General features: G+C 42.8%; 1 protein-coding gene across 1 annotated transcript in view; it reads right to left on the bottom strand.

The window, feature by feature from the left end:
- LAPTM4B (lysosomal protein transmembrane 4 beta) overlaps positions 1-24,086 on the bottom strand; it is a 61,700-nt gene that overhangs the window by 14,743 nt on the left and 22,871 nt on the right. Inside the window, exons 3-6 of the mRNA XM_086609486.1 lie at positions 22,749-22,822; positions 21,996-22,118; positions 13,331-13,429; positions 4,679-4,774 (exon numbers count right to left, since the gene is read on the bottom strand). Coding sequence (XP_086465612.1) covers positions 4,679-4,774; positions 13,331-13,429; positions 21,996-22,118; positions 22,749-22,822 — 392 coding nt within the window. The remainder of the gene's footprint in view (positions 1-4,678; positions 4,775-13,330; positions 13,430-21,995; positions 22,119-22,748; positions 22,823-24,086) is intronic.

Here is a 24,086-nt window from a genome sequence, read left to right as displayed (position 1 = left end):
GAAAAATCAGATTATCTGATAGCTGATAACTGTAGCTATCAGGTTAGTTACAGTTCAGATCTATGAGCGTTATTTATAAGAACCAGTTTGATCAGGGTAAACTAACTGGAAATTTCTGTGCTGGGAATTTCCTCCCCAGTCAGTCCACATTTCAGTTGTTCTCATGGCTTTTAGTGGTATGTAAATTAGACAGTAGGAAGGCAAAGAGACAGCTGAATATTTTTTAAAATAAAGTATTACTGAACCAGGGGCTGGTAACAGAGAGGGATCTGCAGAGAGGATCTCATGAGTCGCATAGGAGAAGGTATGACAGATGCAGGAGAGTGCCAGTGACCACAGTTGGCAGAGCAATCCTGTATGAGGACAGAAAACACAAAAGCTCATCTCTTGGGAGGATGTGCCAGTAGATTTCCACCACATGACCAGCCAAGAAGAAGATGGGTGGATGCTGCTGTTGAGACCTGTACATTTGCAACATGGATTTACAGAGTTGTGATGGAGTTGCTCTAGATAGAAACGGGGAAAACTAATTGTGAGAACCACCAAGATCTTCCTGAATGCAGCGAATCAGGGAACAAGGAACAAGAAGGAGGCCTGCACGGCTGTGCTTGGGGAGTTATCCACTCTCCTAATTGAATCAGGATGTGACGTGTAAATGTGCTTATGCACCTTGCCAGTGGTAACTTAAGAAATGCAGCAAAACAAAAGATAATCTGGTTATGATTTTCAGAACAACTTTCTGGACTGAAAAACTAATTATGCACAATCACAGCTTCTTACTCTCTTGAACCAAATCCTAGCACTGTATATCAAAGAAATTTCCTTCTTTCCTAAGGAAGGGACCTGTAATCCAAACATCTCAGAAGGGTTCACAGCTGCTGCAGCCGGCGAGTAATCATGGACCCTTCCTGTCTCTCATGCCACGGCATCTCAGCTAGTAAGGATTTTATTGCTTTTCTGGAGAAAAGGTCAGTCATTAATGTCATATTTCCATTTAAATTGGAACTCTTAGATATATTTTTCAAGGGTTCTGAGTAGGTAAAACAGGCAGCTCCTAGTTCAAAAGCTGGAAAAGGCAAAATAATGATCTTTATGAAGGTATAATTTATAAGTATATTTGTATTTATCTGTCAATGGAACATGCAAAAATTCGCCAATATGTTAATATACCAGAGATAAGAACAATCATTGTAGCTGGCATGTCTTCTGTTTCAGCAGTCATGGGTCTCCCTTCAAAAAATGGCACACAGCAGGCATTACTTAATCGTAACACAAATGCAATTTTTTATGGCTATTTAATTGTCTGTAATTAGAGTTTCTAGAGGATATAGGTTTACTCATCCTTTTTCCATTTTCAATACAAATCCTGCAGGTCTAGCTAATCATGAATTCAAGGATGAATTTGTTGATGATTTGCTATTGAAGGCAGAGATTTCTTTTTTTCTCTTAGTGCAAATTATAATGGAAATAAGGTACACATTTCACTTTTAAGATATTTTTCAAAGACAATTCTCCTGAAAAATTGTAAGACACCGTAATAAAACATTTGTAGTAATAAATTTCTTAGCTTTGTTGAAAATATTTTAAATGCTTTGAAATGCAGAAAGATTTTGAATTTCTAATCATCTCAATATATAAACCAGATCTTTTAAGTTTGGCGGTAAGCTAACCCATACTCTAGCCCATATCTAAACTCTATACTAATTTTTTTTTATACAGTGTCTAGCACTTGCAAACCTAATAACTTAAAAAAATATCTTCTATGTACAGTATAAATGAGATGCATTAATTACTATGCAGTACAAGGGGTATTAGCAGGTAGCAGCTGAGATCTGATCTCTAGATTTTGGAAGTATTGAGATATATTTAAAACCTATTGCTCTAAATTGTAGCTATTATGCCCAGTCCCATATTTTAGCTTAGATTCTCACTTCTATTTCTAGAGATTGGTATTCTTTCAGCTAATGCTGATGATAAGTATATATCAAAAAAACATCCCTGAGGAAGAGAATATGCCCTGCAGATATGACCTGCAGCTTTACTGGAATTCAGGTAGCAAGTTTGATTCTAAATGGCACATTTCTTTCAAAGCAGAGGGCAGACACTTACCCACATATTTTTTTTTTAAGAAACTTGTAATTCATAATTTAAAGGCATGCTGGGGTGAAAGAACCATTCCAAAAGAAGTTTCCCAGCATCAAAAAGAATGAAAAAACATTGTTTTAATACAAAAGTACACTTGAGTGTTGTGGGAATATTATACAATTCAACAGACAACAGCGACCTATCACAGCATTTCAAAATTTCATGAGGTTTCTCCAAGAGTCTCAAATTCCCAAAGGTTCTCAGCACTCGACTTTCAAAGCCCTCTTTGTCCACACTTCATTTTGAAACCATTTTTATCCAACTGTGTTGAGCTTAGTTTTTTACAGTCATGCGAATAGAGGTTTTTGCTGATGTCTCCCAATGTAGACCTAGAAAAAAAATCTTTTTGAGTCTGTGATTTGAGGGGGAAAAGGGAGGAAAGAAGAATCTTCTGATTCACAGTGGTGAATGATGAGGATTTAACCCTACAAACTCTCTTGTTCCTTGCTGAAGCTCTGCAATGAGCAGAAGAAAGAAAGGGGCTGCTAGGAGCACATCAGCTCCTCCATCACATCCCTGAGTGCACCACACTGGCGGGTGTCCATGGAGCTTGTCAGGGAAGGCTGTGCAAGAGATGGAGACCAACTGTGTCACTTAGGGATGAAGGAACTCATCTTGACTGGAGAGAAGTAACTAGACATGGGTTCAAACAAAGCTTGCCTCCACCTCAAATAAATAATTCAAAACCCGGGCTGTGAATGACTGGTTTTAGCTGATAAATTCCCAAACAGCTTTTTCTATAGGACCTGATCTAATATCACCTCACTGAACTTACAAAGGGCGAAGAACAAATGCATCATGCCTGAAAGCAAGAGATTCTGACCATATTCAAATTAAGGAGGTGTAAATATTGAGGAAAGAAGAGTGCAATGGTCAGAGCACTAGCTAGGAATGCAGAGCCTTTCTCAAAACCTGCCTCTGCCATAGCTGTCTTGTAAGATCAAGATAAGCAAAGTTAAATTAAACTCTCAGTGCAAGAATATGTCACCTGGAAACAGGATAAAAAGGATTCCTTTCCTCACAGAAACATAAGTGCTTTAAAGATGAGGAGGCAGCTCAGAGCACTTTGGTGATTACTAAACACAAAAGTACCAAGAGGAGTTCTGGTAACCAGGCATTTCTGAAAACCCAAGTCTTTTGCTTTGTAAAGGCAGTGATGGAGCAGGCGGTTTTAATGTAGCTTTTAAAAACCCTTGGTAAATTTAATTTCCCAGATAATCCAGCTGACACTCTCCCCCCACTAAACCTATCAGTTCTGTGGGTTGTAGAGTTAGTAACGTTTGAAACTGAGTTACAACTACCCACAGGCTGAACAAAAGAGCTATCAATTTTTTTCACATAAAACTGGTTTTGGGAAGATTCCAGTAAAGATTTCAGTCAAGAAAGCAGTAATACTTCTTAGCTTTCAATAAATCCATATTTTTATACTTAAATGTCCTGGTTGCCAGCTCTGATGATAGTCCATAAAACCTCTTATGCTTTTCCTAAAGCTCCAGGTATTGAAGACAAATAACTATGCAAGTTACAACTTTTATGTAAAAGTAGTAATAGTTTCCTAAGCCCTTGTGGCTACACAAGAATCACTCATTCCATTGGTTTAAAGTTGATGGTCTAATACTTCAGCATGTGGAGACCACCCACGCTTTTGGAAAGCCCGAGGAAGGCAATCCTGAAATTTTACTCAGATGATCCAAAGGACCAAGTGCATGCTGCTCTCGTTCTGTTATGTAAACGGTGTAAAGACCCTCGTTAAATAAGCCAGTGGAGTCATCCCAGGGACAGATTTGGTGCGGTGCCCTAAGTGTGTAGTTTGGCTGGAACTGAGCAGCTCCACAGAGATATCGCTGCAAACAGAACTGGCTCTTTCCCGGGACTCTTTTTTGTATTCCTTCAGTGCCTTCTGCAATAAGCAAAGCAGTGCTTAGCTGTCGTGCTCTGCACATATGCGTGTCAGCATCAAATTACTATACAGTGAACTGACACTTTCCCTTCTTTGAGGTTAAAATTTGTTTATTAATTTCTTTCATGTCAACCTTTGTTTCATTCTCTCTCCTTACTATGCAAAACCCATTAATGGCTGGGAGACGAATCACTGAACCTGTCTTGCCTTTTAGCTCCTCTCTGTGGGTGTGTAAAGCACTACACCAAATGTTGAGTGTCTTAAATCCCAGTTTCTATAGCTAAATCCATATTTCACAGCAGGTGTAAACCATGGCATCCCAGGGTCCTAATCAGTCCCCTCTCTCTCCAGATCATCACACAGCTGGAGAGCTCAGAGGTAAGCTGTAGCTTATGCTTAACACAGATCCTTTAACAGACTATATGCATAAAATAAAACCAGTACTTTAGCAGTAGATATGACTTGTAACCATAGCACACCAGTCTGTTCAATCTCAAGTCTAAACATAACCAGCAGATGAGGATTCTCAAAGGAATTAAGATGATTAACTAAGGAGTCAGAAATTAATACAAAATAAAGCTATCAAATGCATAGTATTAGACAAATGTTTGCTCTGTGATCTAACGTCCTTACCGCAGTGTCATTGGTGGTGATGTACACCAACACATCCGAGTTGTTTCTGCCGTTAATGTATCGATAACAGTTCCACACGCAGCTTATCAAGTAACCCTGCAAGGAAAAGGGATTTATTGTTCTATGCAGAAAATAAACCATACACATTTCTCTGTTAGAGCGTGTCTATTCCCATATAAATAAGAATATGAGCCTGATAGATGCAGGGGACAGTCACTTTGCTGGTTGCAGTGGCTGTAAGTTGCTCATCAACTGAGAGAGTTGGGGTTGTTCAGCCTGAAGAAGAGAAGGCTCTGTGGAGACCTTATTGTGGCCTTTCAGTACCTAAAGGGGGCTTATAAGAAAGATAGAGAGAGACTTTTTACCAAGGCCTGGTAGTGACAGGACAAGGGGCAATGGTTTTAAACTGAAAGAGGATAGATTTAGATTGGACATAAGGAAGACATTTTTTATGATGAGGGTGGTGAGGTGCTGGAACAGGTTGCCCAGGGCAGCTGTGGATGCCACATCATTGGCAGTGTTCAAGGTCAGGTTGGATGGGGCTTTGAGCAACCTGATCTAAAAGATGTCCCTGCCCACGACCAGTAGCTTGGACTAGATGATCTTCAAAGGCCCCTTCCAACCCAAACCATTCTATAATTGTATGGTTCTGTGATTATGGAGACTTGTGTTGCACTAAGAAATGCTTCATCTAGGCAGAGATATTGCAATCTAGACATAGCTGAATTAAGTTTGCTATTTCAGATATTTAATACTACAGAATAGTTGTTTTGAAAAGAAACAGTTTATTTGGGCCTGAATATAGCTTAAGTACATAACCTTCACTTTACTTAAATGAGCAAGTCACATACACTGGCTTTCTTTCTTGCACCTCTCTAGAAACAGAGAGACATGTGAGTTCAGTCAGACACCTCGTTATTGTGCAGAATGTCTCAGGGACAGCAATAAAGTGTAGATAGAAATCAGTTTTGAATTTCTCCATGGTAAGGATGTTTAAACATCGTCAATTGGGTGTTAGTAGTATTAGAAAGTGGAGAACAAGCATTCTGGGGACTGAAGAATCATCAAGCAAATTGCAGGGAACCCTCCTTATCTCGTGAGTGCAGCCTGGTCAATGACTATATTATGATCCTATATATCACGTGCATTGTTCCAGTACTCTATTTCACTCAATCTGACATTAAAGCAAAATATTCCATATGACTGCGGTAGTCTTGACTAGAGTAAAAGTTTTTGTTGAAATCTGAAATTGTTTCTGGCCTTTTAACTGTTATTAAAAATACTTGATTTTTTTTTTCAGTATAAAGCAAAAAAACTGTTATTGTAGTAATAATCCTGCTGCAGGATTGTAAACGTTGCTGTTTTTTTTTTTTTCTTGGAGCTCTCTTGACTCTGGGTAGGGCTGCTGTCTGGCAAACAACTAGTTGTCTCCACTATTTTTTTAACCAATTGGGCAAAGTGCTCATATCCATCATTTCCTTCACCACCAGAAGAGATTCCAGTCCGGCCAGCAGAAATGAGCACAGTGACTGGAAGGAAGATAGGAGGCAATAACACACACAGAGGAGCAAGAGTCAGATTGTCAGCATGCCAGGGACAAGGCTGGTGGGACTAGGCAGTTCCCTCTGGAGCTTTCTGCTACCCATACAGTCATGCACAACAGCGATGAGGAGAGCGATTTGTTTCAGTAGCGCCCAACTTATACTTTTACTTAGTAGGTTCCACGTAGTGGTTCTGCCACAAACCTAGTGTGTGCAAATTACACTGCCAGCACTGATGGGATTCGTGTGCGTATCTCACTCCGTGTGAGTCATATTTTTGTGACTCACTTGCACTGATGACCTTCCCAAAGCCTCTTATCCTGTTGAGCTGCCCCGGGCTTCCTGCCTCCCCAGAGCTGTCACACACGAGCTGTTTTTCAGGATGCCACATGACTCATTGATTGCTCGCTTGCAGATCAGGAAGAGGTTTTTTTTCACCAGGGCTGAGCTGGCTGAATCCAGCAAGTTTGCTTCCTCTTCTTTACAGCATCTTATAGACCCTGGATGACTCGGATGTATTGCAGATTTCAACCATCAAATGGGGAGAGCAAAAAGCTTCTGGAGTGAGCTGAGTCCCAGGGGAAGGTTAGGCTGGCTCCACAGCCCCAGCTGTGGGCTGTGCAAACCTGCTCCAGGCTACTGGAACAAGTGGTGTAAAGGCATATGCATGGAGAACTGCATCTTTTCCAGAAGTAAATAACAATGCCGCTGTTGCTAATTATAAATGGTAAGAAGTAGCTTAGCAGCTTTCAATGCTCAGATACTATGTGCAGAGAAAGGCGTAAGAGCTAGTACAGAACAGAAACTGAATACACTACACTTCTGTGGGGATGCAGCCTGTCTTTAAAAGAAACCCTTTACATTAAGCCTACCTATTTGAAAACCAATTTCTATACTTCTGTTAAAATCCGAATTGACAGAAGCCCTGTTTCAGATAATACAATCTCATCTGGGAGAAGCTAGTGGGAGATTTATTTTTGAATGCTCCCATTCCATTACACGTGGCGAATAAAACATATTTAACCACAAAATGAACCCCTACAGCTCTCCCAGCTCTGAGCCCTAGGTCTAATCAGCCCTGATCCTGTGTGCACGGGCTGTTTCTCAGTGGGTGAGGTCTGTTCCAGCCCTTGAATTAAAGAGGTCATCAGCCAGCGCACACCAAGTAATCAGCCCTGAGACACCGACCCACATATGGCTGAGAGCAGTGGCAGCTCGAAGCATGTCCTTGTCCAAGTGCTTTGGACACGTGCTCCTGGCCTGCGAATTGTGAGTCATGGAAACTCATTTTCCTCAACCTGTAACTTCTTCTTTAAATTTCTTCCTAATCACTGTTTTATACTGATGCTGCTGCACTGTTAAATGGGATTGCTGATTCAGTTACTAGTTTTTTTTCCTGAAAAACATGGCTAAGGTTTCAAATACTGCTTTAAAATGTGCAGTAAGACACAATATATCAATTTTCTCTCAGGAGACCAATGTTCACATTTGGAATGGGCCTATGTAAAAGGCATCAAGTCACTCCACCTTTAGTGGTATTACAGAATCACAGAATCACAGAATGTTAGGGATTGGAAGGGACCTCAAAGGATCATCTAGTCCAATCCCCCTGCCTGAGCAGGACCACCTAGATCAGATCACACAAGAATGCGTCCAGGCGGGTTTTGAACATCTCCCAAGAAGAAGACTCCACAACCTCTCTGGGCAGCCTGTTCCGGTGTTCTGTTACCCTTACTGTGAAGAAGTTCTTCCTCATGTTTAAGCAGAACTTCCTATGTTCCAGCTTACATCCATTTCCCCTTGTCCTTTCATTGGATGCCACTGAGAAGAGCCTGGCTCCATCCTTATGACAGTCACCCTTTACATATTTATAAACATTAATGAGGTCCCCCCTCAGTCTCCTCCAAGATAAAGAGACCCAGCTCCCTCAGCCTTTCCTCATAAGGGAGATGCTCCTCTCCCTTAATCATCTTTGTGGCCCTGCACTGGACTCTCTCAAGCAGTTCCTTGTCCTTCTTGAACTGAGGGGCCCAGAACCGGACACAATATTCCAGATGCGGCCTCGCCAGGGCAGAGTAGAGGGGGAGGAGAACCTCTCTCCACCTACTAACCACACCCCTTCTAATACACCCCAGGATGCCATTGGCCACTAGGGCACATTGCTGGCTCATGGTCATCCTGCTGTCCACCAGGACCCCCAGGTCCCTTTCTCCTGTGCTGTTCCCCAACAGTTCAGTCCCCAACTTGTACTGGTACATGGGGTTGTTCTTACCCAGATGCAAGACTCGACACTTGCCCTTGTTGTATTTCATTAAATTTCTCCAAAAGTCAGCCACTCCTCCCAGTTTAGTGTCATTTAGTGTATTCCCGCACAACACAGCACAGGCTGGTGGCAGAGGTGTTTTGGAATCATAAAATACCAGGTTGGAAGGGACCTCAGTAATCATCTGGTCCAACCTTTCTTGGTAAAAGCATGATCTGGACAAGATGGCCCAGCACTCTGTCGAGCCGAATCTTAAAAGTGTCCAATGTTGGGGAATTCACCACTTCCCTGGGGAGATTATTCCAATGGTTGATTGTTCTCATGGTGAAAAAATTTCCTCTTGTCCAATCGGAATCTCCCCAGGAGTAACTTGTACCCATTACCCCTTGTCTTTTCCATATGACTCCTTGTAAAAAGGGAGTCCCCATCTTCTTTATGGCCACCATGAGAAAGGACGGGTGTGCGAGAAGGGCTGAGTGTGGAAACAGGCACCGTGTCTTCTTTTAACAGCTTTCAATCCTCCCATCTGAACGGTGGGATGTGACTTGAGCCCCTAAGGAACTGAAACCCACCAAACTTTATAACCCTGCCTCTCGCTGTCGCTATCGCAAATGCGCGTTCACCTGTGTAGCAACTGCAATGGGCTGCATGACTTCTGCTCATCAGACACCTGCCCGACTAGCTGACTGACCGGCATGTTTGTAGGAATTAAAGGCTGCTGTACCCTGCTGATTCTTGCAATGCAGCAAAGAAAAGCCTGCGCTGATGTGGGTCCCAGCAGCCCCCTGGGCAGCTCCATCGCCAGCAGCAAGCGCTGGGTGGGCTCCACAGACAGGATAGAGTGCCCACAGGTCAGGAACCCCCCGCACTGACACTCGTTTTATTCTCCGGCTGCTTTGAATTTTCTAATTACAGAGCTGGGCTGGTCTTCAATAACTGGTAAAAATGAGATAAAGATTTCTGCACAAACTGAAACCTATATGAAGATTTCAGAGGGATGCTAACGGCAGACCAGTTAGCCACTTGTACTTCACGTTGGTGCTGCAGGAGGAGAAACAATGGGCTGCTGTGCTGATGAAATCTGCAATTAAATCCATCTTCTTCAGCACACTGAAACGTGTGTCGAGTATAAAAAGGCTGTACAAGAACTACTCCTTAGAACTGCACACAAATGCTGTGACTGAAAAGAATTGACAATGTCAAACCAAACCACAGGCCTGCAACACTTCAAAAGACACCTTACATGGGCCAGGACATCACCTGTTGGCTCACAGTCGTGTGTACTAGGGTATGCAATCTAAAGCAAACGACCCCTGGTTTAGAGAGGGGTAAGTCAGTCCTGTAAGTACCGTGCCACCAGCAAGCCCAGTGCTGGAACCTGCCTGGGGCTTTTGTGAAGCAGGTGGCAACCTCATGACTCCATGCTGGATGTTGCTGGGAGCAGGAGTCAGAGCTTGGCTGTTGGGGATGTGTTCATGGTCCTGACTGCAGCTCCATCGCCCTGTGGGAAGGCAGCAGACGCCGGGGCCAGGAGGCATCCCCATGGGCTGAGACACGAAATCTCTCAGGGTGGTAAAACTTCTCTCAGGCTCATAAAACTTCATTCTGCATCACCCTTTCCCATCTGCTGAGAACACCAGGACATGCAGCATGGTGGCGTTACAGGCTCAACACGTCATACACAGAGATTACGGGCAGATTACAGTGACCAGGGTTAATATTCAGTTTACTGAAGATCAGACTGTCTCACTGAGCACAAATACCTTTCCGTTGGCTCACTGGCAACTGCCTCTTCCTACCTACTTTCCAGAAACAGAAAAGGCAAAAAAGAAGAGAAGGGGCCGTACTCTGCAGCTGCCGAGGGCTCAGGGCACCTTAGGGGAAGGGTTTCTTCTGGTTGTGTTTGTGCTCACTCGAGCCTGGCTCATTCAGGCGTGGGGGCTTTGCCCACGGTGGGGGGGTTAAGTTTCAATCGTTCTGTCTCAGCAGCTGGGGTTGGTCAGAGGAAACCGAGAGGAAACAGAGGAGAGCACCATTCGAAAGCCGCTGTGTTGGCTATATGCCATTTGAAGTCCTGTGCACATGTATATAAATACGTTTATGCTGGTGGATGTCCTTCCTCAGCCAGATGGGAAGCACCTATGTTTCCTGCCATGTAACTCTGGTTCGGTTTCTAGGCAAACATGGTAAACGGAATAACACGTTTTGGTCGACTCTGAAAAAGATTCTGTGTGAAAGCACCTGAAATACCCATTAGCTGCTTCTCATCCAAGTAAATCTTAAGGACTAAAAAGACAAGTGCTTCTGTGTGGTTAGCTGGCTCACTTTCTTACTACCCTCTCTTGTCCCCCCCTCCTCCCTTTCTACAATCCCATGACTGCAAAGCACAAACCCACCATCTAATGCTGCTATGTCTTGATTTCTGCTCAATAGTGTTTTCCTTTCCTTGTAGCTTCACCCGAAAAGAAACCGTCGTGATGCCAAATGGTTCTGAGGGATTATGTGATTCTGTTTCATATTTCCCAACAGCTGAATGCAGCTTTTCCTACCGTAGCTTTTCCTAAGTTACAACGTTTTGGTTTCTCTCCCTATTTGAATTTGAACTCTAGAGGGAGAGGAAGCTCAAGTGTATTTTTATGCACGGTACCTTTTCGGTTTCAGTATATAAACATGGTACCATCTGTTAAGTCTATCAGTGACAAAGTGTGATGCATCTGATAGTATCCAGCTTTCTTTTCATGGAGCAGATTCCATAAATCTGGATAGCAGCTCTTCTGGAAACACAAGAAATTCAAATGAAAATGCTAACCGGAATTTAGCATGTGTTTCTGTGTGAGTCATATTTTTAGTGACTCATTTGCACGATAATATGTTGCTAGAATGAGTATTATATGAGCCACGTATACTCTTGGAAAAAACATCTGTTAGCCACTTTAAAATAGAATGACTCTTTCGCACTATTAATTTCTCAGGTTTCTTTTTTCTATAGTAAATATTTTTGCCATTCCAATCTTAGTTGTATTTTTCTTTTATAAGTTTGAGACGTCCTTGCCATACTTAGTCAGTGAAATATCAGACCCACCTGGGGTAAAAACAAGTTAATGCTTGCATCTGGGAAGTTTAAAGAGCGCATCCCTTGTGTCACCTGACAGATCTATGTGTTTTTTGCATTCATACATATTTCCTAAAGATGCAAACAAAATCAACTGTACGACTGTGAAGACATATATGGGCAAAGCCAGAAGACTAAATTGCATTTCTAAATCACAAACGAAAAGCAAATATCACTTCCAGCACCACCTTAAAATACCCTACTTGTTTTTTTTTCAATTTTGACGCAGCTTCAATAATCTAATCTACCTCTTTTGCCACAATAACATTCCCTGTTCATGTTGTCAAATGTGTATTCTGGAAGCAGCACCCCTGGTGTCACTGTGGCTCTTCAGGACTTCTCTAATCTAATGCATAATCCCTCTGCAGAGAAAAACGAGAACTATTCTGAAATAAAACCCAACACAAGAAATACAAGAACAGCTGTGAGAAACTTGCAGAAGGGTAAGAGAAGAGGGCAAACATGCCGGCCTACTTTCCAAGAGGTTCAAGCTCAGGGGACTAGTTGACTAGTCCACTAGGGGACTAGGGGTGGTTATTTTTCATACCTTTATTTGTCTGATCTTATACTGAGCTCCTTTTGGATTTTGTCCTGCACAGCAGGTGGGGGCCGACCTCGCTGGACCGTGAACCTGGGTGTGGTGGCTTCACACGAGCTCTTTCTGGCTGCACTGGGTCATGCTACATCTCCCCTTTGTCTGGCACCTGCCACCTGCAGCCCTCTCACCCGTGAAGTTTACATAACATCAAATAAATCATCACTCCATGTGCCCTTTTGCTATCTGGTGTGACAGTCCTTTACTTTGTCCCTCCCAGGAGCGATCATTTGGGTCTATTTACCTGCTCTACAACGTCCTTTTTGATACAGGGCACCAAAATTGAATGCATGCTTCCGGAGATGCTAGGCATCAAAACTGGCAAAGAAATCTTCAGATTTCTGTTTTTTCTAGACCTTTCTTAATATTCTTAGCATTTGATTGACTTGTTTGACCAGAACTGAGCAGTAGGCTAATATTTTCAGAGGTCTATATATTACATCTACAAGATCTCTTTTTCAGGTGATCACACTGAGTTCCAAGTCCACTGCAGTGTCTGTGAAAGAAGATTGCGCTTCCTTCGTGCCCATCATTTAAGAACTCATCACTTCTGAGTTTCTCTGCCATTTCGTCGCTCGTTCACTCAGTGCCATGAGATCCTGCTGCAACACTTTCTTGGTTGATTTGAATGACATTGAAAAAAAATGCTGTTGCTAGATTTCCTTCCTCTTCCCAGATGTGTTATGAATGTACTGAACAGCATGGGTCTCACTCTTGTAAGGACTGATGACTTATCTTTATTCTCTATTTCCTAGCTATAGTCTGTGAGATGACCTTTTCTCTTGTCCCTGAGCATCTTAGGGTGTTGTTTAAAGCCTTTGATGACAGACTCTGCCAAACACCTTTTGAAAATCCAAGACGACTATCAACAGGCTCTCCTTTGCCCACTGGATGACCCGCTCCTTCAAAGGGTTTATGTCTCATGAGCTCCCATGACAAGCATCGTGTTTCCCCATTGTGGCCTGTATGCTCAGGTGTTTGTCTATGAGATTTTCTGCTTTTTTTTGCATAATGTTTATCACTTTGCTTTGTATGGCTGTCAGGTCTGTAGCTTCCTAGGTCTCTTCTAAAGCCAGGCCTCCCCGCAAGGGACATTCCACCCATGAGCAGAAGTAGACTTTATACACAGTAATGCACTTACCTTAAAAGCCAAAATGATACTTATGAAAAGGAGGATAATCACAACCAGACACGTAGGGTTCACAGACATAATCTCTTCCTTGTAGGGAAAATTGGTAGGCTGCACAAGCAAAAATAAGGAAAACACTGTAAGTTAATCTTACAAGTCATTTTAAGAGCTACTCAATTAGCGCACTCTATAATTAACAGCTTACAAAACTTTCTGTGATCTACTAAATTGGGAGCTCTCTGAACCAATAACCAGTTTCAGTAAGTTTGGCTGGAACAGGCATCGAGAAGACTCAGCTGCCAGATGTTCCCCGGAGGGCTGAGGGGTTTGCTTTTCGCTTTGTATGAGGGGTGGGCTCTCTTCTCCCCTGTGCACATTGGGTTTGTATCTGACACACACTAGCAAAGGACATCTCTCTGGGAGCTTTGCAGCAAGAAACCTGCCATTGTGGGCAATGACAGGCAAGTCCTGTACTCATTAAGTAACCATTATACTGGCACTGGTTGCTAAAGACCAGTGGCAGCTCCTTCCAGAAAGTCAAAGCAGGAAAAGCTGGACAGCACAATCCTTTCACCTAAATATTTGATCAAAAGATATCAGGTCTATTCTGCTCCATCTTAATTTGGCTAAATTTGGACTACTTCTCCAGGAGCACTCGTTAGTGCCACTGTCTGAGTATGTGCCCCATGGGTCCTACTGGGGAGCAATGTCATGATTTCAAATCAAAATGTGCCCTAGGTCCTTCTGTTATCTCATATATGAAATGGAGGTGAAAAAATTAATCTTCCTACTTAGCATAGGCTCTAGTGATTCACAATTGTGAAACACTTTCAGATCACTGGCTGAAAAACAACCTCTAAAAATGTTTTGCTGTATTTGTTACCGCTTAAAGAAAACGCACCCTTTAAAACGAACGTTCCAAATCGTTTTGAAATATCGAAAGGCACGAGTTCCTGTTTCGGTTAGAATAAACCATTGTTCACAGACAGAGCTGTTCCCCACAAAAGATAGCTCCACTGCAACAGTAGCTCATTATAACTGAATGCATTAGCTCCTTCCACACACAACCCCCTTTTCCCTTACAGGTCTAATTACTTAACCAGGCCAGCTCTGCATCCTTGTCAGGACAATTAACTAGACCATGCTATAACTGTATGCTTGGCGATGATGGTGTAAATCCAGAGTAACCCCTTAATACCCCTTGTACCAGCGCTCGGCTCAATACATGTGCATGAGGAAATTATCTTTCTTTTTTTTTTTTGGACAGCTGCTAGTGAGAATAGCTCTTTATTTAGCGCTTCCATGAACTGTTCAGAGTGGTTAACATCAACAGCAGCTGTAACCGTTTGCAGATAAATGTTACATAAGCACATTTTCCGCTTCTTGACAGCAATGTTTCTGTTCCTCTACTGAATTTCATGGCTGAAGTTTTTATCATGCTATATCTTCTTTGTTGAGGTACAGCTTTTGTAGGAAACTAGCTTGCTATAATTCAATAAGTTGCTTTTTTTTTTTCCATAAAAGGTTATTGCTAAATATAGTGAATGTGATCACCCAGAGACCAAGAAAGCAAGAGTATATGCAAAGAAAAGATGCACTGAAAAATAAATTCAAACCTTACATGCAGAAAATTTAAGTATTAATGCCACAGCCTGCCTTCCTGCTTGTGGGAGGGAGGCCAAGCACATGGTTAGAAAGTCCTATCAGTTAAGGACAGTTACAGTAAAATAACTTTGAAACAATTTTTTTAGTACTGACTTACCATTAAAAATCTAGTCAAATCAGTTTGTGAATGTAACACAAAACTTCTAGTGAGGCTTTGGTCCTCATACTCTCTGTTTTTTCGGAACCAGTCACCAGTCAAAGACTGGATAACTGCATGCTAGGGTCTTGGCTATAACCTAATGCCCTCTTTCCAGATGTCAACTCAACTGGGATTTGCATGGGGGCAAGAGGAGAGTGGGAAAATGACCAAGAAAGGTCCTGCTATCTTGAAGAGGAGGAACATCTGCTGGAGCCATGAGCCCTGGCCAAGCCTGGGAGCAGCACATGCTGCTGGGCAGCACCTGGCCCTCCCTTACATCAGCAGTGTTTCAGGTGAAAGGACCATAATTCTTCACTGAAAGCAGCAAGCCAGGAGAGCACATGAGGAGCAAATGCTGTGGTTTGTCCCCTTCAGGCTCAGTTTTCTGTGTCTCTGTCCTGAAGAGAAATGAGATGTAAGCAAGCTCAAGTGAGGCAGTGTGTGCTGCACCCATGTGGTGGCCACTCCCACCCACAGGTGCCCAGGAGAGCTTGGGGTGTGAAGACTGAAGCTGGCCCCTCCTGGAGCTTGCCGGCTTGCTGTGTAGGAGAGAAAGCTTTCAGGGCTTCGACGAATAGCCCAGGGGCATCAGGTCAGCTTGGAAGAATTTGTTTGCTAACTGGCTGGTGGCACTTGCTGACCAGAAGATGTTTAACACTGGCTTTCCCAGGCTGGCCTACGAGCAGCCTGATCTCTACTCACAACTACAAACCCCTTCAGTGCAGTAAGAAAAGCACTTTATAAAACCTGGAACCTTTGGCAAAGAAGCAGGAAAGATGGTGGGAAGCATCTCGGCTGGCTCCTGGCTCGCTTCATGCGGGCACTATCAAGGAGCTAGTGCCATCAGGAAGCCCTTGGGATCCTCCCATGGCAGCAGCTGCTCCCAAAATCTCATTCACTCCCATGGAAAAGAGGTATCAACTGTGGTTCAGATGAATCAAAGACCCATTGCCCTTCACCGACTGGAGTGATAAGCTTAAACACCGATGTGGGTGTATGAGGTGGGAAGAGAAATTCTGCTCCTGTGCTGGGGGTTTGCTCTCCTCTGGGGAGACCAGTATTTGAAATCCTGCTGCTGGGAAGACCTTGGGCAGCAGGCTCAGTGCTGCAACTTCTGGGAAAAGATCAGTGTTAAATGTTGTGCAAGGTTTGATGAAGCTGAGAATGAAATATGGCTGGGTGGGAAAATCAAGCCTGTCACTGGAAATGCAGGAGTGATTTTGCAGCAGGGCATGATGAAATTTTCTACACAAACAAGAGGTAGTTGTAGTGGTGTGGCACCGGCATTCTAAAGTTATAACTAAAGTATCATTTGTAACCTTGTCCTGGACATGGAGAGGGCTGCATGCATAATAATCTACCTAGTACAGTTTCAATTTAAAAAAAATACTGCTTATACATAGCAAAGCTCTATTAGACACTTAAAAAGAATCTAAAATTTGCATGGAAAGTATATTTCTACTGCATCGATATTGTACAAATGCATAAGAAGAACAAAAAGTCCAAGGCTGAAGACCTTTCTCATTCCCTCAGCCTGCTTGCATAACCTTTCATATTTTCCTTCCCCTTGGACCACAAAAAATCCACTTTAAAAGATGATGTGGATTCTCATTCAACAATTACACTCCTCCCAGTATCAGAATCTTACAAAATTGAGAGAAAACAGTAACGTATCTGTAGAATTTTTAAAGCTCTGCTATGAAGTTAGTGGTACTTCTTTGGAATTATAAAACGGCATTAAAAATGTCAGAAAGGATATTCCTTTTTTAAGCTTCAGTTTATAGGAAAAAATTTCTTTAGGTTTAATCTCTTTTACATTCTCTAGACATTTTCACTAGGATTTAAAAGCATGACTGACACCACCTGAATTTTTAGACAGCAGCATTGCAGGTAGTCCCATGGTAAAGCTATTTAATATACTTTGAAATTCTCTTTAGATGAACTGTAACAGCCATGTAGTTTAATAAGAACCAAGTTTGCATAACTCAGTTGCAGACTAGCCTGTTCTGCACCTCTGCTTCTATTCATTTTGTATACTGTTATCAGATGACAGAAGATGAAGTGTTTAATTTGAAGGCTTTAGAAAGCCCATGTATCAAAGATTTAGTGGGGCTAAAGAAAATAAATGTGCTGCACCAAGAACCAAAATTATTTTTATTTTACCCATGCTAGATTTACTATATGTGAAGGTTTTGATTTTTCTAGTGACAGTGATAATGATCAAGATGTCCAACATAATCCTTAGAAAGTTTTATCATGTGATGGCCATACAACATTTCAAATGCTAGATTTGTAACATCTACTTATTTTACATAACCCTTTATGCTGAGATGCTCTTGCAATTTATGGGAATTAAGTGGCACTCCTGTGTGCAACTGGATATCAAAAGGCAACAAAAAGTTTACAAAGACAGTTGTGACTCCGAAAGAAGCAGCCAGTAGAGGCTGACAGTACCAAACACCCTGTGAACGCAATGTTCTCTATTTTGCAATTGCAACATTTTCAGCTAGGGCTCTGCCTAGCCTAATGATAGGCACTCGTTTATCATCTTGCTAAAAGTACACGGAGGATTTCACAGTAGCTTGCAACTCATCACTGATGGACTGAAATCTGGCAGATGTGCACCAAAGGGAATAAATAACATAATTCCATATATGAGTGTAGGGAAGTAGAAATGGTTAAAAACACCGGGGGGGGGGGGGGGGGTGTCACCTTAGAGCAAGAAAAAAAATGTTCTTCTGAGACTACCGCATATATTCCTTTACCTATTGCATACCTTCTTCCAGATATTCAACAATGGATTTGAAGAATGATGGGGATTTTTCATTACCCTTACAGAGCTGAGCTCCCTAAAATATCATTCCCAAAATTCAAAGCAGTTTTAGAGGAACAAAGACTGTAAGAATGCCAGGAAGAAACACCACCTTTGCTTTGTGCCTACCTTGGCAGACCTCTGCAAAGCAAGTGAGGGCAAGATGACTCTAGGGCTTATTTATAAATCATCAGGAGGGATCACACCCAGCTGGCATGACTCAGGTCTCACCTATAGGGACAACGGTATTAACTGTAGTCACATTCTAGACATGGTGTTTGAGATGACAAACCTATCTACCATGAGTATCATTAAAAGACAGGAAAACGAGTCCATGAGTACAAGCCTGTTTAACAGTATTTGAGTGCTAGCACTGCATTGATGGCATTATTGCTGAAAATTTGGAAAGCTGGTTTCTAGTCTCATCTTGTTGTGTGTCTGAGGACCTGATACCAGTGGATGTGCTCTTCACCTCTCCCTTTCACTTTTTCCCCCTCAGAGTGTATCTGCTCTGAACCAAATGCAACAACCTTTTGCCAACTGAGATGGCCCTTCCAGGTAAGGCTATGAGGGGTTCCTGCTGAGCCACTTGTGCTGGGACCACAGCTAAGACACAGGAGGCATAAAAAGCTTCAAAGCAGATGCAGAACAGCTTCAAAACTTTGTTGAAAAGGTGACATTAACTGTACAAAATTCATCACAGTTCTTGGTAGTTTTTGCCAATCACTAATCTCCACTGTGAATGACTAAATAGAAATGACTCCTTGTTTCTAAATGAACTTAACTCGGACTAGCTTTTAGCTACTCATTATCATTATGCCTCTCATCTAATTTAAACAGCCTTTTAATAAGTCATTATTCTGCATATAAAAACTCTAACGGCATCACCTCTTGGTCTCCTTTCCAGGTAAAAGAAGCAGGAAAAACTGATTGTCTGTCATCATACTACAATGTATCTAGCTTTTATATAGTTTTTTGGGGGAACTTTACTGCATGTTCTCTGACTTCTAAGCATTGTTCTTTACAACTAGACACCATAAATAGACAGATGAAACCTATGGCACCAACTGAGAAGGGATGTCCTCTCTCCATTACTATTGATTGCTATTTTTTTCTGTCCACAAATCCCACGAACAGTTTTGTAAACAGCAAGAACACCTGGGGACTCTCGTTTTGGCACTTAGGTCCCTAGACTGCTCACAGGGTCTCTGCATCCCAGGTGCAGTTGCCATACTGTATGTTCAGCTGTATTCCTCATAGAATCATAGAATCATAGAATCGTTAGGGCTGGAAGGGACCCTCAAAGGTCATCTAGTCCAACCCCCCCGCAAGGAACAGGGACATCTCCAACTAGATCAGGTTGCTGAGGGCCTCGTCCAACCTGGCCTTGAACGTCTCCAGGGATGGAGCATCCACCACCTCTCTGGACAACCTGTTCCAGTGTTCTACAACTCTCATGGTAAAAATTTTTTCCTAATATCCAACCTGAATCTACCTCCCTCTATTTTAAAACCATTACCCCTTGTCCTATCACAACAGGCCCTCCTGAACAGCCTCTCCCCATCTTTCTTGTAGGCCCCCTTGAGGTACTGGAAGACCGCTATAAGGTCACCCCGGAGCCTCCTCTTCTCCAGGCTGAACAGCCCCAACTCTTTCAGCCTGTCCTCATGTTTTTACATTTCTTTGCATTGGCCAATGTAGCACACGTTAATGACTGAACTCAGGTTCTCAGTCAGTCTAGCTCACTCTGATTAATGCCTCCGTCCTCAATGTTATTTACGTCTTTGTTAATCTCTGTGTCAGCCACAGGTTTTATTAGAAGTGATTTTTCTGGGAAAAGTCACAAGCGCTGCCTCTGGGAAATGCAGAGACATGCTCACTTTGGGCAACGCAGGGTTAGGGTCTTTCATAGGGTGACACAGAACAGCCAGATCAGGCTCCTGCTCACAGCCTCCTGCTAGAGGACTCGATCACTCTAGACAGTGAGCCTGGGGAAGCTCTCCCAAGGCTGACGTTAGCCTTTGTGAATGGCCTCTTGAGTACCAAGGTTATTAATGGCAGTCAGGAAGAGCATGAAATCTACTGCCGATTCCTGGAGACCTTCCTCTACCAAAATAGAAACTCATTGGCAGATGGCCAGCTTGACCACGACCCTTTGCAGTCTGCCAACTAACCTCTCCTGATCCATTTGATGCATCCTCTATCGATCTAGTGCTTTATTGTTGCTCTGAACATCATGCTGCGAAGTCAAACGTCTCATGAAAGTCTATTATGCCTCTGCCCATCTTTATTGACGAAGCCAGTAATCTCATCAGTGAAAGAAAATGAGTTTGCCTGCAGGACTGATTTTCCATGAAACTGTGCTGGCAGTAATTAATCATATTCCTCTGGTCTAATCCTTTATCAATTGACTCTCCTCTCAGCCCTTCTGTTATTATTCTGCTCGGTAGCAATGTCAGGCTAATCAGCCTATAATTATCCTGGAAATCCCCCTTGTGCTTTTGAATACTGACAGTTTAGCACTCCTGAAGTCCTGCAGCATTTCATTACCAGTCCAGAAAATGATTTACAACAGCAAGACAAAGATGTGTGCAACCAGAGATTTTAACGTTCCAGAGCAGCAACGCAGCTCACAAAGTGCTCCACTGCCCCGTTTCCAGTACCTTCCAAGGCCTGCTCCTTGTGTTTCTGCTACAGAAGGGCCTATTATTTTTGTATCTGCAGGAACGACAGTGATGTTTTAGCAGACATTTTGAGACAATCAGCTGCTTTTTGCCTTTCTAGTGAGCTGGCCCCAGATGTGGCCCCAGGTTTTCAGCAGAAGAGCAGGGGCTTTTTGGTGCGCAGCTCCAAACCAACTCCTGTCCCCTTCACGTTCTCGCACAGTGACCAAGATGAAGTAAAATCTGATTAAGACTCATTCTCTGGGAAGGGAGGAATTTCCCACAGCCACACGGATGCTTGTGCTGCCACAAGAGCGGGGCCGACACCGGCGCAGATGAGAGGACTGCAGAAGAAGGATGAGCAAGAGGGCTCCAGCCAGCAGCAGGGCCACCTTCAAGCGCTTGCCAAGCTATGGCCTTAATTTGCTCTTTTCCACTCATATCTCCGAAAGCTTTTGAATTATTCTTCCGCTTCTCTTCCAGTGCACCATCAGCTGTGAACGCAGGCGGGTGTTAAATAAGGCGAAGGATAACAGGCCCCTGATGCATCCCAGCTCCCGCTGCCTTGACTCATTGCCTCTTCCTGCAGATTTGTGTGGCTACTTATCTGCCTGCTGTTTCTCATTACCTGTTATTTATACTGCCTTAGCTAGTTTTCCATCCACATAACGAAGTTCACAGCCAAGCTAATCTGTATTCAGGTTCTCAAGGCAGATTTTCTGAGGCAGCTGCAGCATTGGCTTCTCCAGAGCTCTGCAACTCCACCTGAACCCTGCAGACACGGCACACGGTCCTGTGACGAGACAGAGGCTGGTGGGCTCTTGTCTTTATTTTAGGTGGTTGCAATCATATCTTGTAAGCTCACACAATACTGACTATGGATGTTTGGCCAAAGTAGACTGCGGCAAGAAGGGAGCCTCTAATTGTCCCTAAGACAGAATCCAAAAATATTTTCTAGCAAAAACCAAACCTACATTGAATCAATCCCCTGCCTAATGAAATCTGTATTAAAGCCACCAAATAAATTAAAAGCAGCAACAAAACATCCTTGAAATAGCACCAGAAATAAGCCACTGGATATGAACACAATAACTCTGAATCCAAAAGCAGTTACTTATTATCTATGTCTTGCAATATGCATCTCATTCTAAATGAAGTGGTGCTGAGAGCTTCTGCAACATTGCAGAACTCCAGAGCTCTGCACAAATATTGTAATAAGTTAGTGGTGTAACCTTGCAAGGACGTTGAACACAAACTAGCAAGGACTGAGAGGACTGAGAGGACTTTTGAACGACTGCATAGAAAGAGTCAACAGTAAACTGCTGGCTAGAAATACAGGACAAATGGTGCACCTCGCACATTTTTTTCCCCAAAGCTTGTGAACATTGAGTGATTTACCAGCTGGCGGAGGTAGTCCTGAATTGTGCTGGGATAGACGAGGATACTGATGGCAACCAACATGTTGAGAGCAAAGTCAAAGATCTGGTAACAGAAGAAAGGGATGATCCAAGCCGCATGTTGCTAAAAAGGAAATGAAATAAAAAGTCATCAGCCACAAGCTAAAACAGAGGGATATAAGTCTTTATGCACAAAATTCTAAGGGATATTTGACAGAATGCAGTGTTACATTTTATTAAGTCATTAGAGAAAAGACCTTTTTAAATCAGCTAAAAGAAATATGACTTTCATCCAAAAGAGTTGGCCAAGCCAGTCCAGCTGCTGAACTGCAGTAATATGTGCGGTATAAATCCCACAACTCATTATACCGGGACATTTAGAAACCACATGACACTTTCCCCCCCCTAATTACTAGGATTAATATTGGGACAAACCACAGGCTTGGGAGGTGAATGGGAAAAATTTCACTTAACTTTAGTAGGAACAAGATTCATTTCTCTGAATTCACAGTTTGCCCAGTGCTTACTCATATCTGAAACTGCAGACAGTCAACACAAGTGTTCAGTCTTCCTGCCTGCAGCACGGGGCCCTGGGGTACCACTGATCTGTGTAATTAGTTCTGTTGTCTCTTTGACTTTTTTCTTTTTCCTCTCAGTTTTCAGCAAGAAATTGTCAGAAAATAATTTTCTTAATTTTGTTTCTAGAGCTGTGTAGTTCACTTGATTCATGTCTTCACTGAATATAATGAATTACCTTATATGCGCCATATGTAGCCATTGCGCAGATCAGGATCATAAGAAGAGAAATTGCTGTGGCAATGCACATATCTGGAAGAGAAACACATCAAAATGATTGCAGATAAATCCAGAGCTTGCTTTGATTATTTTGCTGTCTGCCTCGTGGAGAGCATCTCGAAGGGCAGAGTGGGAAGTGAGGTGGAGATGGGGGCAGGGGCATCATTCAGCCATTGCTGGAGGAAACCTCTGGTTCTTGTGGGAAACCTCTTCAATATGAGAAGCACAGACAGCGATTACACTGTACAGACCTCTGCAGCTTCTATGAGGCTGTGGAAATGCCATGAATGGTTTAATTTTCTGAGGATTTTCAAAAATCAGGAGCAGACTTGACTAGAAGATTATTTTGCTGGTGATGCTGACATATGTAGCCAGAAAGTATCTGCCTTTCTGCACTACAGACTGTTTTTGCACAAAGAGCTGCTGTATCCCATTGCTCATTTATCTCTAAAATCTTTGGAAAAGTAGAAATGAATTTTTAAAAGCAAAACTGGCAGGTAGAGTCATCTTAGAGGAGAAATAGCATCTTGGAAATTTTAATTTCAACCAAGAACACCACAGAGATATACAGTTTATTAATGAAGATGTATAACTGTCAGGAAAGGTGACGCAGTAAAAAAAGCAAAATATTCTTTAAGGTTTTGATTGAAGTAATTAAAAGACTCCTATCTTTTTCTTCTATTGCCACTCAGCTTTCAATTAACTTTTCATTAGATTTAAGAAATTCCTAAGCCATGAAAAGCTGGAAGGAGAGCCTGGGGGAAAAAATTACCTGTGTTTGGTCTTTTCCTATATACCTCCCTTGATATCATTATAGGCCATAGTCAGGATACCAGAAGCGTATTTCTGAACCCGAACTTATAGTGAGTTTGGGAGTGCAACTACTTTTCCAAGGCTAAGCCAGTGCACAAAGAGGAGAGAGGATGTGAGGTATGTAGGACATGACTTTAGAGAGCCCAGCTCTGTGGGTAGCTGTGAGATACCTGCTGTTTACACTGCTGTCACCAGGTGCATTTAAACTATCTGCCTTGGTGAGGCAGTTGACGGACTTGAGACACACAAATACATGACGATGTTCAGGCTGTTCACTGCCCATCACTGCCTGACTTTGGAGGCATTCAAAGTGTGAAGATGCCTCCATTTGATCACAGAGTTACCACAACATCTAACTCCACCACATGAGGAGGAGCGCCCCACAGCAAGGGACACTCCCTCTACCTCCCTGGCTGCATCAAAATGAGGTCCTGGCGTCCCTGAAAGGTCCTGATCTGGTAGCTGTGGACAGGTCTCACCTACT

This window comes from Tauraco erythrolophus, chromosome 3, assembly GCF_009769465.1.
Source record: "Tauraco erythrolophus isolate bTauEry1 chromosome 3, bTauEry1.pri, whole genome shotgun sequence".
Taxonomy (NCBI): Eukaryota; Metazoa; Chordata; class Aves; order Musophagiformes; family Musophagidae; genus Tauraco; species Tauraco erythrolophus.
The sequence above is the reverse complement of the archived record's forward strand: the minus strand, read 5'-3'. Positions and strand labels throughout refer to the sequence as shown.